Here is a 15,132-nt window from a genome sequence, read left to right as displayed (position 1 = left end):
TTTTTTTGAAAAATGTTACTAGGGGATAAATTGTTGGTTGTGATTGGAATTATCCCATAACTGAAGGACAGTTGCGTGAACATTAAACAATAAACATTGAAATGGTTAGTTTATTTCACTCCTCTTATCATAATTTTACAAATGTAACCAAGGATGCAGTGTGAAAATTGTAAAAAATAAATAAAGAGATAAAGAACTTTATTCAAGCAGCTGACTAATAATAGAAGCATGAATATTACAATAAATGAAGTTCCTAACGTAGGTTCGGGAGGACCCTAATCATTCAGTCCTGTCAATCATCATTACGAGCCTATATAAGCAACATTCATCGCGCTGTCCCAGCGACAGTTCTTCTGGCATCCCTCCACCTCCCCATCTCCTCCTCCACTTCTGTTATTTTCCTTCTATGCAGTAATGCAATGGGGGGTTGAACTCGGAGCTCAAGCCGAGCATCGGGTTTGAGAAGTTTGTTGACCAGTAACCATCATGACCGGATGGGTAGGCGAACTGGTGAAACATAAATGGACTGCACTCACATTTAGAGAAAGGCCTTCTTCAGGATGCCATATTAATCATTTTTGATGGGTTTTCACATTTTAACATAAAAAGTCTGAATCTGGGATAACAGTGAAATAATAAAATCTAAGTATAAAAGCTGTTTCAAAAAAATGCCAAACTGAATAATGAAGTGATGTTAAACAGTTTTAAAGACGTGACCTTCACATAAAAAAGAAAAAAGCTTAAATCTATTATATTTAATAAAAATCAACCCCGAGACAAAATGCCTGTAGTATAAGAAACGCCCATACAGTATATTCGGTTGCCACTTTATTAGGTACACATGTACACCTGCTGGTTAATGCAAATAACTTATCAGGTAATCTCAGGGCAGCAATCACAGCATGCAGTCATTTTCAAATGTTTCAGTGTTTGTTGAAACCCAAGCACAGATCAGGGAAGAAATATGATCTCCAGTAAGTGATTTTGACTGTGGAATGATTGTTGGTCACTGATGGAGGGGAATGAGTATCTCAGAAACTGCTGACCTTCTGGGAATTTTGTGCACAATAGTTTCTAGATACTATTCACAAAAAAATGATGTAAAAATATGCCTGAATGTGCTGCTGACAAATCATCAGTAGGTGTGTAATGCTATCATATTAATGTGAACCATGAAAAAGTAAGGCTGCTGTTCTAGAGATCCTACCCAGAATTAGAAAGTTGTTCCTAAAAAAATGGAAACTGAGTATGAAAAAAGCAAAAGTCTCATTAAAAAAGGGTTGTTTGAGTGACCTTACAGCTCAGTTGTCAAAAATTACTGCTCAGAACACTGCTTGAAATGAAGTAGGCATATGTTGAAGAGTATGCCTATTTGCAATGTAGATTTTGTTCCACATTAGGTTGCTTGAAGGCATAGGTCACCCAAAAATGAAAATTCTGTCATTGTTTACTCCTCATGCTATTCCAAAACCTGTATGATATTTTTCCCTTAAAAAGGATAATTTATGAAGACTGTGCAAGTCATTCTTACTGCACGATGAATGGGGACTGGAACATTCATGCTTCCAAAAGGACACAAAACTAGCATTAAAGATGACATATCATGAAAATCTGACTTTTCCAGGTTTTAAGTGCTATAATCAGGTCCCCGGTGCATCTACCAACCAAGGAAAGTGAAAAAGATTAACCCAGTAACTTTGTTTTGGGAAGCCTTTTTCTGCAAGCGTCTGAAAAAACGAGCGCGTCTGATTTCGCTCCCCTAGTGACGATGCAAAGGGATCCCATTATAATATTACCGCCCCTTAATCTGTAAGTTTACACCCACGGCGCCGTTATTGTGTTTTCCCAAGCGACAACGGTGTATTAGTTCTAATGCCATGGCGAAGATTTGAGCAAAACATACTAATGTTCTGCCTTTGTCTGCACAGACGAGCACAGAACACTATTTAGATAAACAAAAAACATGCGATTTATTTCCCAGCAGTTTACCTTCACAGACGTAACCGACTGTTTTTGTAACTCATGTGTGTTTTTAACATAAACTTGTGTGAATGAGAACATAGTTTAGTACTCACATGCCTGTGACTGCCGCTTTCTGTCCGTGTGCTTCGGATGTGTGCGCTCAGAAAACCGTATATCAGAAGTTTAAACTCATATGGTTTAAACTGCATGATTTCAGCGCGATAAACATGATAATCAGAACCAAAACACATGTTTTTAGCAGGTCCGAGCTGTAATGGCGCAGCTCTATTCTGGAAAAGGGGGCGAGGAGCAGCAGCTCATTTGCATTTAAAGAGACAGGCCCGAAAAACAGCGTGTTTCTGCTTCCACTCAAAATAGGCATTTTCGAAATGATATAATAAATGATCTGTGGGATATTTTGAGCTGAAACTTCACAGACACATTCTGGGGACACCAGAGACTTATATTACATATTGTAAAAAGGGGCATAATATGTCTCCTTTAAAATTTTATAAAAGCATAATTAAAGTGGTCCATACGTCTACATCTAAAATCTTCTGAGGTCATACAAAACCTCTGATTTTAGGACCCCAGTCGTCATTCGTTTTATTACATTATAATGAAAAATTGGCCTGAATATTCTTCAAAAATTCACCATCCACTGAAGAGAGAAAGTCATACGCATATGGAGCAACATGAGAGTAAGTAAATGATGACAGAATTTTCATTTTTGGGGGAAGGATCCCTTCAATGTTGGATAGGCTCTGTTAGCGCTGTGGGATGTATAGCAGCGAGTGAGGAGGCACCTGTGGAGATTCCTCTCTCTGTGTGAGTGTGGCAGAGCTCCTGCTGAAGATGCTCTATGTGCTGACTCTGTTGTAAACATCTCTTCTCCAGTGTCTCTTTCTCCTGGGCCAGAATTTGAGTCTGCTCCCTCAGCTCCTTTACAAATGCTTGCTGAACCTCTAGTGTACAGCGCAACACTTCACTGGCCTCTACACCACACAACACACAAGGCAGAGCAAAACACGGCACAGCCACACGCAGAATAAAAACCACAGCACAGAAAAGCAAATGCATTACATAAGAATATGAAAACAGAACTTTTAACAGTATAAAACAAAACAGAACACAGCAACACCACAACATAACACACCACCATCAGGAGCACAAAATGCAAAGACAAGACAGCAGGAAGGATTGCAGGACACAAACAAATGAAAATGTGACAGAAGAGAAATGAAGGAGAAGGTTCGACATGTAGATGATTTCCTAAGATGACTGATTTTCTTTTTAAGATGGACTATATTAATTCTGTTTGGTGTAAACCAGTACAGCATGATTATGACCATCTGTTTAGTCCTAATACACATTAATGAGTCTGACGCTATATAGTCTGTTGAGATTCTTCAATATATTCATTCTATTAGTCTGGCTGATCTTAATGTCTGCCTTATCAAATGACCACAGATTGAAATGAAAATAAGCAGCATAAACAACAAATTAGAGACAGACAAGCTTAATATTAATAAATAACTTATGCAACTAATGAGATCTAGTTCATTAGTTTCTTTCATTAATCTTTTGTGCTCTAGTCTTTAAGTAGAATTGTCCTGACAATCTAGTCAAATCCAGTGGGATGAGTTTGTTTCTAAGCCGTAAAATAGCCAGTAATATAATTATTTATTGAACAACGAAATGAAGCAATTATCCACTCTGGGCCATGCGTTACAGTGACTTTTTACCATGATTAAGGAGATTTTAGCTCCGAAATTATTAAATAGAAAGACAAAAGAGCTGGAAAGGTCAGATATCAAAGAGTAGAGTTCATGCCCCCTCACCTCGACTGCTGTCTCTCTCTTTTCCTCTCACTGGACTCTCCTTCATTCGTGAGGTCTTCCTTTTCGAAGTATTCACTGATCTGTGAGACTGAGCGCTCCAGACATCAAGCTCTGACAAAAACAATATGAAAAAACATTTATAAAACATGGAGGTAAGGGACGTAGTAAAGGAGTGATACATTGATTGGGCAAATAAATGAGTAATTGTACAACAGAATAAGTGAGACTGATAATTAAGTGAGTGAGTAAATGAGCTGTTAATGAAGGTAGTCAATCATCTTAATTCAAAATAAATTCTATATACCGTTCAAAAGTTTGGTAAGATTTTTTCAAATGTTTTTGAAAGACGTATCTTATTCTCACCAGGGTGCATTTATTTGATCAAGAACACAGTAAAAACAGTAAAAATGAAATATTATTACAATTTAAAATAACCGTTTTCTATTTTAATAGATTTTAAAATGTCATTTATTCATTATGGATGGCAAATCAATTTTAAGCAGACATTACCATAGTTTTTTAGTGTCACATGATCCTTCAAAAATCAAATCAGCATATTAGAATGGTCCTCAAGAAACATTTCTTATTATTATTATCCATGTTGTTAATTGTGCTGCTTAATAATTTGATGCATGATACATTTTTTTCAGGATTCTTTGATAAGCAGAAAGTTATAAACAGCATAAGTATAAAAAGCATTTATTTGAAATAGAAATCTTTTGTAAATATTATGTCTTTACTATCACTTTGATCAGTTCATCCTTGCTAAATAATAGTATTAATTTCTTTCTTTTTTTAACTTTTGAATGATAGTGTACATTTTTGATCTCTTTTGTCAAGGAAAGCTCATGCATATTTTTATATTTACTGAACACAGATGTGATGAATGTCTTGTTATAATGTCTTGCTCAAAGCAGTCTTAGCCAACAACTTTTATGAATACAGCGTTCTTCTTCTGTTATTTGCCAATGTCTATTAACCTTCCTATACACTAACAGTAAACTGTTGTGGTGTAGTTTATTTCTGAACTCTCCTGCTGCTCCACTTCAAGTCCTTGGAAATCAGAAAACCACCACAAAATGCATGGATCAGAGAAGAGGTGGAAAAAACATGATGCGCAGAGATATTGTACTATCATTCCACAATTAACACATGCGGATCCATCCCACACAAATCATTCTCCATCCCTACGCTACCACTAACCCTAACCCTAACCCTAACCCATCCTCTCTTAATTCATAACCTACTTTGAATGACCTACGGATGCTGACTACTTTGTCAATCACAAGGTCACTTTCTATTGAAGCTAACTTGTTAGCTAACCTTTTCCCAGACCGCTTCTCCATTATTTAAAGAATTCATTCAGACATGAAAAACTCGCCCTCATGTAGCTCTAAACCCCTATTTCTTTCACTGACCACAAAAGGAGAAATTTGGAAAAATGTACAGGTCATTTTATGCATGCAATTTTTAATTAACGGGGTCTAATGCATTCAAGGATGAAGCTTAAAATAGGATACAAAAGCACCCTAAAATATAATAAAAGTGGTTCATTTAGGTTTGGGTGCTGATTTCTAAGTCTTCTGAAGTGACACGATAACTCGGATTGACGATCAGAACAACATTTAAGTCGTTATTCACTAAAAATTTACTCTAGCTCTTCTTGGCACATTAATTAGAGAAGTTGTGATAATCAGTAAATTATTGTGTTGTGACAGAGCTTTTCAGTAATTTGCTTGACCTGGTTCACAGAACTGATCTGAACTGAAAGGATTCATTCACAAATCAGACTGATCCAGTTCACTCACTGATCCAATTGAAATTCCATGAAAAAGTGACATTCTTTTGCAGTTACATGAAGTAAAGTCATAAGGGTTGGGAAAGACATGAGGGGACTTGAGTAAATTAATTTTTATTTCTTCACTGAACAGTGACTCTATCCTGTACAATATTAAAAGCAATATTATAGCAGTAAATACTATATTACATCATGTCAAACATCCTTACTGAAGACATTTTGCTTGACTCTCACAAAGCCTAAAATTGGATATGGAGCTGAAAAGCCCACATTGTGACTCCTAGTGGTGCTGTATCATCCTTGCTTCTAATCTACATTTAATTCTCCTTGATCTGTCTGTGCCTTTGGTCTCTAACATTACAAACACAGACAAGATTTTGTCTGTGCTTCTAACATTTCAACCCTAGATCAGACCTCAAGGTCATCCTCATTTCCTCCTCCAGCAAAGTTCTTCCTTCACTGGAAGTCTCTGTTACTGTTAAGGGTGCCGTTGTCTGCTGGTGCATAAAAAGGTTGGCAATTGTCCATTGATCACTTTGCAGCAAGTGCCCAGACCTGCTGTTTCATGCTCTATTTCAGAGGGTAAATCCATCCTTCCTGCAATCCTCTTCCACTATAAGCTAAACTAATGCTGGTCTGCTTGCATCTGCCACTTGACCTCTTGAGTGCAACTAAACACTAATTCCACTATATCAATATAATGAAACATGAAATTAGTTAGTAATTTCATTTAAAAGCCACAATATATGAAAAAAAATGTATTGTGAAAATAATGAACCGTAACATGAACAGAAACATTAACTCCAGTCATGCCCTTCCTTCTTTTTTGGACAAAAAAAAAAAAAAAAGTCCTGCTCACACTCGTCCATATAATGGCAGTGAGTAGCAACCAGATTCAAACTTAATCCCAAGACCCCCTGCTCCTTGTGCCATATATTCCAAGTGCTCTGGAGATGTATGATAGGGTTTGAAGAAAAACATGTATACTGTGTGGCATAGTGTTTTTATTAATCTTGATTTATCAAAACAGTGTATCTGTGTGCTTTTCCTTGGCAAGCCAAAGGAACTGTGGCACTAATACGGTCTCATGAATGTGCAGTTGTGCACAGCAGACCAATGGCCAAGGTCAGGATTTTCTTTAAATAATAAATTACATTTTGGTTTGTTTTTCACCAATACCTACTGTATGCACGCATAATGCCACAGGACAAGTGGAGCCATCAGATTTGAAAATGTACAAAAATATACAGGGGCTAACTGTGAGCTGGGCAGTATGAGTGTTATTGGCAGCACAAAACTTGTTCCACGTTGTTAAATTGTACTTGTTTAAAAACATTTTTTTTTTTTGAGTAAATTATATTTAGAGTTAGAACATCTTAAGTCAAAGCATGAACAAATCAAATGCAGACATGACACATGTAGCATGTCTGGTAAAGTGTGCATACTACGCACCTTCAGAATGTTCATCATTTGCATTGTAGCCTATATTCTTTTTTTTTTTTGCCAAAAGTTAATGTGTTTCATGGCTAGCAATTCTGTTGCCAACACAGCTTACATTTAAATCTTAACAGCAAGTTCCTCTTTAACAACTTTAGGAGTAAGTTTACAAACTCTTTACTGTCACCACTATATTAACAACAAAAAGAAACTAAATTACGGCAGTGGAGGAAGAGGAGAAGCAGGGAATATATCAAGAAAAATGTCAAGGTAATTCCAGTCTCTGTCCTCATAGTCATTATAGTTATAGTCTCATCTCCCTCATATTTCATTGCTGACAACAATAAGCTTGTGAGAGGAGCTGAATAAGAAGACGTTTGTTAAATTGGCAGAGGCTTTATTCTGTTTTTTTTTCCTTCAGGAAACTTCAATGAGCCTCTCACAAATGTATTACACAGTAACCACTTCATTTGTCTCCAGTCTGTTGAAAGCTGTGCCTGAATAAATTGGACATCAATTAGGTGTTCACAGTGTCCTTAATTTGCTCTCTGTCAAAATGAAACAGAAATGATGCTTTTCTTTCAAATCCTTGAGGATTCTTAAAAAGGGGCACGTTTCATATTGACTGACAAAAAGATTCTGAAATTAGCACAGATGACATTGCACATGATTTGCTGTGGAGTTCAGCTGTTGTGATGGATAATGTATGGCAGACAGGGGAAGTACCTGGAGATGTCATGCTCCCAGGAGAGCCTGATCCTGGTTGTCGTAGCGATGATGGCTGCTATGGAGACAGAGTGAAGTTAACTGATTAAAGGGTTCTTACTGCAGAATATCATAGACCACAGACTGAAACAGACTGAAGGCAGACTGCATTACTAAGTATATCTAATAGTGAAAAGTGCACTGGGCTTGGTCATTAGAGGCAGTTCATCTCTACTAATGAGCAATTTTCCTCATTAAATTTATTAATGAAAGTTATTATAAAGTGTTACCAAACATTCCAGGATTTTTCTCCATAAAATGGACTTCAGTGGTGGCCAATGGGCTGAAGGTCCAAATTGCAGTTTCAGTGCAACTTCAAAGGGCTCTACAAAATCCCAGCCGAGGAATAATAGTCTTATCTAGCGAAACGATCTGTCATTTTCTAAAAAAATTAATAAATAAAATAATATACTTTTTAACCACAAATGAATATCATAGACCACAGACTGAAACAGACTGAAGGCAGACTGCATTACTAAGTATATCTAATAGTGAAAAGTGCACTGGGCTTGGTCATTAGAGGCAGTTCATCTCTACTAATGAGCAATTTTCCTCATTAAGAGATGAGATTACAGATCCTCTGGTAAAGGTCTCAAAGCACCTACAGGAATGGTAGCATTCGGTTCTGACAACATGGAAATATGAGACGGCAAAGGGCTGGTCAGTGTTCATGTGCATACGTGTGTCTGCATATTAATCAAGAACAGGTTCACATGGCCTAATTGGGCGGGGGTCTGTGTGTGTGTGTGAATGTATAGATGTATTAGCTGTCATATCAGAGAGCCACTTACTGAATAATGAATCAGAATGGTTGAGATAGTCTCTTGTGTCAGAAATAGCTGAATAGCTGTGTCAGAAATAGCTCTCTCTTGTTGCCACCCAGTCTAAACACCTTCCCACGCTCTCTCATCCTGTCTGATTTTCATTCATACTCGATCTGTCATTTTCTAAAAAAATAAAAAAATAAAATAATATACTTTTTAACCACAAATGCACATCTTGCACTAGCTCTGCGATGCACGTCCGTGACTTCACGCATGACGTAATTACATTGGAAAGGTCACGCGTGGTTCGTTCTTCGCCTCTGTATTCTGGTTCATAAAGGTAGGGTAGGGCGAAAAACTCCATCTCATTTTCTCCTCCAACTTCAAAATCGTCCGACTTCGTGGTTTTATCTTTTTTTGTAAAGGCCATTTGCATTTCTTTGCACGTTTGCTTTGTAAACACTGGGTCGGTACTTCCGCCTACGTCACACGTGACCTTTCCAACGTGACTACGCAATGCGTAAAGTCGAGCTAGTGCAAGACGAGCATTTGTGGTTAAAAAGTATATACATTTTTATTTTTTTAAGAAAATGACAGATCGTTTTGCTAGATAAGACTGCTATTCCTCGGCGGGAATCGTGTAGAGCCCTTTGAAGCTGTACTGAAACCTTCAACCCGTTGGCCACCATTGAAGTCCACTATATGGAGAAAAATCCTGAAATGTTTTCCTCAAAAACCTTAATTTCTTTGCAACTGAAGAAAGAAAGACATGAACATCGTGGATGACATGGGGATGAGTAAATTATCTGGAAATTTTTATTCTGGTCTTCTTATTCTTATTCTTCTTATTTCTTATTCTGGTATTCTGGTCTTATTCAAATAGCGAGCTATCTAGAAACCGGCTGCAAATTGAAACAACTTGCTGGATGACACAGTTTCAGACTCAGACCCCCCATAACGACCTGGCTGCATGTTTTCTTTCCAGCTTTTCTGAGCTGGCAGACACGCCAGAAACCTAACTAAATGCAAAAAAAAAAGCCAAAAAAGTGAACATTTCATACACTTTAAATCCTAACCGATCATGAAATCTGGTTGCAGCACGCACATAAGGAGAATATGAACAGATTTTCCTTTCTCAAATCTTGAACATGCACACATTACAAGATTTGAAAATCGTAGCGCCTCACACACTACAAGATATTATTAAAATTATCATGCCAGAGGGAGCACCTCATGTGATCTCACACAGCAGATCATCATTGACGTTCAGCTAATGTTTACATATACATGTGCTAGATTATACATGTGTGCAAGATTTTTTCTCAGATTGTCGGGAGGGGTAAATCGGGGATAAATCAGCCTAAAACTCCTGTAGTGTGAGCCCGGTCTTTACTGATAACAACCTCTGTCTTGGTCTTTTTAAAGTTGCCCTTAATCTCACCCTTTTATACCAGGGTAATTTTCCCCTGTCTTTAGAGAATTTGTTGAGCCCTGGGGCTTCATGACATTTAGTCCAGAGTCAGACCAATCCACAACATAATTAACATTACTAGCAGCGTTAAAAAATTAGCTTTGAACCTGAATTAACATAATCAAAATAATGACTTCAGCTTCTCATTAAAACTGAAGTGAAGAGAGGTTCTCTTACCGTTTTAGCTGCTCCTTCCTGTACCACAATTTCCTCTGAAATACAAAATTGTATTAATTATAGCCATGAAGCTGCAAAATTACCAGGGCTCTAATATGGGATCAATTTTCCGCCAAAAGTATTGCAGTCATGGATAAAAAAAAAAATAAGACTGCAACCAAAATGTAAAAACCAAGAAAAAAATATTTTGCACAAAATTTTAAACTGAAAGCAAAATTTTCAAAATAGCAAACAATGGTCACGGATCGAAAAATAATAAGCGTAAATCAAAAATGTAATAATGAAATTTTAAAAAGCAATACGCATGAATCAAAACTTTAAACACATTTAAAATCATATTGCACAAAACTGAAATATTAATGCAAAATTATCTGACTTGCACACTAAATCCTGTTTTCCTTGGTTATATTTCTCTGTTTGTGCTCGCAGACATTTTCTGGTCATATTTAAAAAATTTTAATGCTTATGCAATATTTCACTTCGCTCTTGTTTCCATGTTCTATGTTGCAGTTAGAGTATCATGTAAATCAGGGTAGGCTTAAGCGTCATCATTGGTCCACTAGTTCTAGATTGACAGCTCCTCTAGCCAATCAGTCGAATCAGTTAATCTGTGACCATTGTTTGCTATTCTGAAAACTTTGCTTTCATTTTTAAATTTTGTGCAATGTATTTTTTCTTGCGTTTTTAAATTTTGATTTCACACGTATTATTTTTTTTATCCGTGACTGCAATACTTGCAATACTTTGCTGAAAACTGATCCCCTTTTATTCAGCAAAGATGTATCTAATTGATCAAAAGCAACAGTAATGACTTTTAAATTGTTACAAAAGATTTATGCTTTGAATAAATATTCTTATTTTTTAAACTTTCTATTCATCAAGGACTCCTGAAAAAATTATTATGGATTCATCACGGCATCAAATCAGCATATTAGATTGATTTTATAACATATTTAACATATTTTTATCATATCATTTACATATACCTAAACCTACCCGTCGCCACCCCCTGATCCCTAAACCCACCCATCTCCACCCCCTAGATGTGGATCCAACCACGCCCCTTGGATCTTGTGTTCTGCAGTGAGGGGCTACTGCACGGCATCACAATATGGTGAGGGGCGTAACATTTCCGTCACACGCTTGAGGCATTTGGCCAATCACAACGCACTGGATAGCTGGCCAATCACAGCACACCTTGCTTTTCAGACAGATGAGCTTTGTAAAAATCGACGCGTTTCAGAAAGGCGGGGCATAGAGGAGAAACAATAATGTACAGTATGTGGAAAATAATGTGTTTTTTTAACCTTAAACCGCATAAACACATTTCATTACACCAAATACACAAAATAATGTTCTTTTTAGCAGCATCATATGACCCCTTTAAAATGTATTCAAAGACAAAAGAGTTATTTTCAATTGTAGTAATATTTCACTATTTTACTATTTTGTTGTATGTTTGATCGAATAAATGCAGCCTTGTTGAGCATGAATGACTTTCATAAATATATATTAACACTCTTTGTTACTTCTAACCTTCAGCCTGTAGGGGAGACACAATATCAAATGCAGAGTCTTCAGTCTCTTCATCAACGTCTGAATTGGTCTCGCCCTGACAGAGAGATTCATTCAACCAGTCAACTATATAAATATATATATAATGATGAGCATAAATGCAGGTTAATGCAGCTTCTTTAGTTTCTTTATTTTCTCAGACTAGGTATTGATTTAGAGCATGATTTGAATGAATCAGAAGCTCCACCTCATGGTGAATATTAGTAAATGCATCAAAAGCTTAACAGGGCAAAGCACTCTATACACAGACCCAACCAAACACACATACACAACTGTACCTTCCTGTGTTTTAATGGCACGGCGTATACAACATTTATGTCATCAGCTCTGCTCTGTCTCTCAAGGGACTGATATACATGATCTTCATCTGCCTCCACCTCATCACTGTCATCACCTTCGTCCTCATCAGAATGTCCTGGGGAAGACACGGGGGGTCTTCCTGTCACTGAATCTGGCCAGGTGTCTCTAAAGTGAGAGAGCAAATACATTATTTTACATGTCTCACTTAAGAAAGCAAAGTTGACATATTTAAATAGCATAAAATGTGATGGCCAGCTAATGCTGTTTAAACCGCTGTCTGTAACACATCCTATCATGGAGAGACAATCAGACCAAAGACTAAATGTGTAAGTAAACTACTTTGCCTTCTGCTGAACCAACGATGCCTATACACTTAAAATCAATGCAGCCTGCTGTGTTACCCTGATTAGAAGTGATTCTGATGTAATAATAATGATTGTGCTTTCAGACTCACTTAAAGGATTAGTTCCCACAAAAATGAAACTTACCCTCTTGTCATTATGTTCTTTCCTCCATTAAATGAAAAAGGAGAAATTGCAAAAGACTAAACTAGTTGTTTTCAAAACTTCAAAAATGATAATAAAGCACCACAGAAGTATCATAAAAGTGGTCCATATGACTTATGCACTATATTTCAAGTCTTCTGAAGTCATACGATAGCTTTGTATCACAGGCAGACCAATATTTAACTGATCAGTTCATTGAAAGTTCATTGATCTGACTATTTATCTCATAAACTCATGAACACGCCAAGGTGAGAATAACAAGTGAATAACAACTTAAATTTTGGTCTGCTCTTCACCATCTATTGTTTGGCTTTAGAAGACTTGGAATATAGACTTTTCAAGTCACAGTCTTTTACAACAACTTTAAGTTGCATTTGTGTCATTTCTGAGTCCTCATTCACTTTCATACATTGAAAGGGGCACCAGTGTAATCTTTAAACAATAAAATAATATCTTTTGTGTTCCATTGAAAAAAGTACATCATATGGGTTTAGAATGACTTGAGGGTCAGTACTACCAAATTTTCCTTACATTAATATCATTTAATATCATCTAGAACTGTACATTTCTGCCATCATTCTGAGTTAGTCTGGACATCACTTTGACATAGTCACCACTGATAAGTAAGAAAAGTAAATAACAAAACAAAATCAAACCAATAAAAATGTCAAATTAAAATAGATAAATTAGTTTAAATAAAAGCAACCAAGATAAAACACTTACAAAAAAGAAATGAATATTTGTTTACTTCCATATCATGTGACCATTTTCTTTAACTGACATCAGAGAACCATGAACATGTGGATGTGTTTGTTAAATTATTGAAATATTAACTTAAACTCTCAGGGGGACTTCAGGTAAATACTTCCTGTCAAAGGTGTCCCACTGGCAAAATAAATGGTCAGGAATCCCTGATTAAGGTCAATCAGAACAGTGCACCATAATACCTGGTATAAAGTGCAGTGGCAGCAAAGGGCTCAAAGCCAGTTTGGCTGTCCGCACGTGAACAATCACTCTCAGAGTAAGACCTCTGGCGTGGAGGTGGAATGGCAACAGTACGGCCCATCAGGGAGGAAGATAATATAGCAGCTGCCAAGGCAGACCTGTGACAGTTATCAAAGAGATTACGATGTTTACAGATTTAAAGATATTGAAACAGGTATGTACAGTTAGTTGTATAAAACGTTATGGCTAATGATGAGTGAATTAATAGGTTCTCAAGATCATAAATGCATTGAGAGATGAGAAAAATGTAGGAGGAGAACAAAAGTGATATGAATGGATAGGGATATGGTATGTGGGTATACCTGGGTCTCTCTGGAGATGGGTTGGGGCTTCGTGGGGGAGGAGTGCGGGGAACAGCAGGTCTGGGGGCAATGGTGGCAGCAGGGATCAAGCCATGAGCTATGTTCCGCTAAACAACCACAACAACACACAGGATTACATTTACGACACAACTACATCACAGGATTCACGTGTTAAAACAATCCAGTGCCACTGCTAAGAAAATAAATACTGAGGTCTGAATGAATGTGTCTTTTTGTAGATTGCTTAGTAACACAGGCTTTTTAGCAGCTAAATTAGTTCACCACAAAATGTAACTTATATAATCATATGTACGCGATAGAAGACTTACAAATTCTTTCCTCTCTCTTCTTCTGAAACTGAAGTTGAATTTGGATGACATGGTCCTCAGCAAACTTCCTCGTTTCGGTGAGAGATTTGACATTAGGATTTATGAAAGCCGCGGTCAGGAGAGCTCATTTCAGAACTATCGTGTGGCAAAGCTACGTTTTAAGCGAGAAACTGACCGCGTTTTATAGTTTATTTTTTAAAAAACTACATTAATTTTGTCATCGAAATCTTATTAGCTTCAACTCAACTTCACGTAACTAGACGCTTTCCATGAAAAACCTTGAAATATATCGACTCCTCCTATTGGTTCACTTGTGCACGCTCAACCAATCAGCGTTGCCGTTTAATCCTCTTAGCAACGGCGTCGAGCCACGTCTGAGTGCGGCAGTTCTCCAGTAGAGGGACGTCTGGTCCACTGAAGTCCATGAACACGTGGAAAAAGGTGTTTGAGAAAATAAAAGCGGATGTCTTAGTTGTCATTGCATTTTTTACTTTTCTGTTGTCTATGAGTCATTTTATATTGTTTTAGTAAAAAAATAAAATGTATAAAATATCGTTTTGGTGCTGAGACTGACAGGCTTTGTGACATTGTTAAGAATTTCAAAGTAGACCTAACATAAACAAAGTTAAAGCCTGCTTGAAAATATGAGCCATATTTGAAGAACTAGTCATGATCTTTCACCTACATGTTGTGTTGCTTTAAATTGTGTTAAATAGAGTTTTGTTGATTTAATTCATGAATCAGTTTGATCCAAAAACATTTGACTTCTTCACATGGAACCCCACATACAGTTCTCTATGGGGCTAAAGGCCAAATAAAAGGCCCCTTGGATGTAATTTTCACCAAGAACACCAAAGGCACCAAAACCACACCACTTTCCTAAACGCCTGTGCTGCCTGC

At 37.0% G+C, this 15,132-nt stretch overlaps 1 protein-coding gene across 12 annotated transcripts in view; it reads right to left on the bottom strand.

The window, feature by feature from the left end:
- The window catches only part of LOC107741035 (centrosomal protein of 89 kDa-like), a 78,090-nt gene extending 63,563 nt beyond the window's left edge, over positions 1-14,527 (bottom strand). For 9 of the 12 annotated variants that reach the window (XR_001640150.1, XR_001640151.1, XM_016553614.1 and 6 more), the window contains exons 1-9: positions 14,233-14,527; positions 13,904-14,010; positions 13,544-13,699; positions 12,069-12,255; positions 11,752-11,827; positions 10,216-10,250; positions 7,765-7,822; positions 3,804-3,914; positions 2,769-2,957 (exon numbers count right to left, since the gene is read on the bottom strand). Coding sequence is in view for 10 of the 12 variants with exons in the window: in XM_016553614.1 (XP_016409100.1) it covers positions 2,769-2,957; positions 3,804-3,914; positions 7,765-7,822; positions 10,216-10,250; positions 11,752-11,827; positions 12,069-12,255; positions 13,544-13,699; positions 13,904-14,010; positions 14,233-14,325 (1,012 nt within the window). In the remaining 2 variants the exon portion in view is untranslated. The remainder of the gene's footprint in view (positions 1-2,768; positions 2,958-3,803; positions 3,915-7,764; positions 7,823-10,215; positions 10,251-11,751; positions 11,828-12,068; positions 12,256-13,543; positions 13,700-13,903; positions 14,011-14,232) is intronic. The other 3 variants (XM_016553609.1, XM_016553610.1, XM_016553612.1) reach the window with 3 other exon arrangements.
- Positions 14,528-15,132: the final 605 nt, after the last annotated feature.

Source organism: Sinocyclocheilus rhinocerous, unplaced genomic scaffold (genome assembly GCF_001515625.1).
Source record: "Sinocyclocheilus rhinocerous isolate Xijiao unplaced genomic scaffold, SAMN03320098_v1.1 scaffold2782, whole genome shotgun sequence".
NCBI lineage: Eukaryota > Metazoa > Chordata > Actinopteri > Cypriniformes > Cyprinidae > Sinocyclocheilus > Sinocyclocheilus rhinocerous.
The sequence above is the reverse complement of the archived record's forward strand: the minus strand, read 5'-3'. Positions and strand labels throughout refer to the sequence as shown.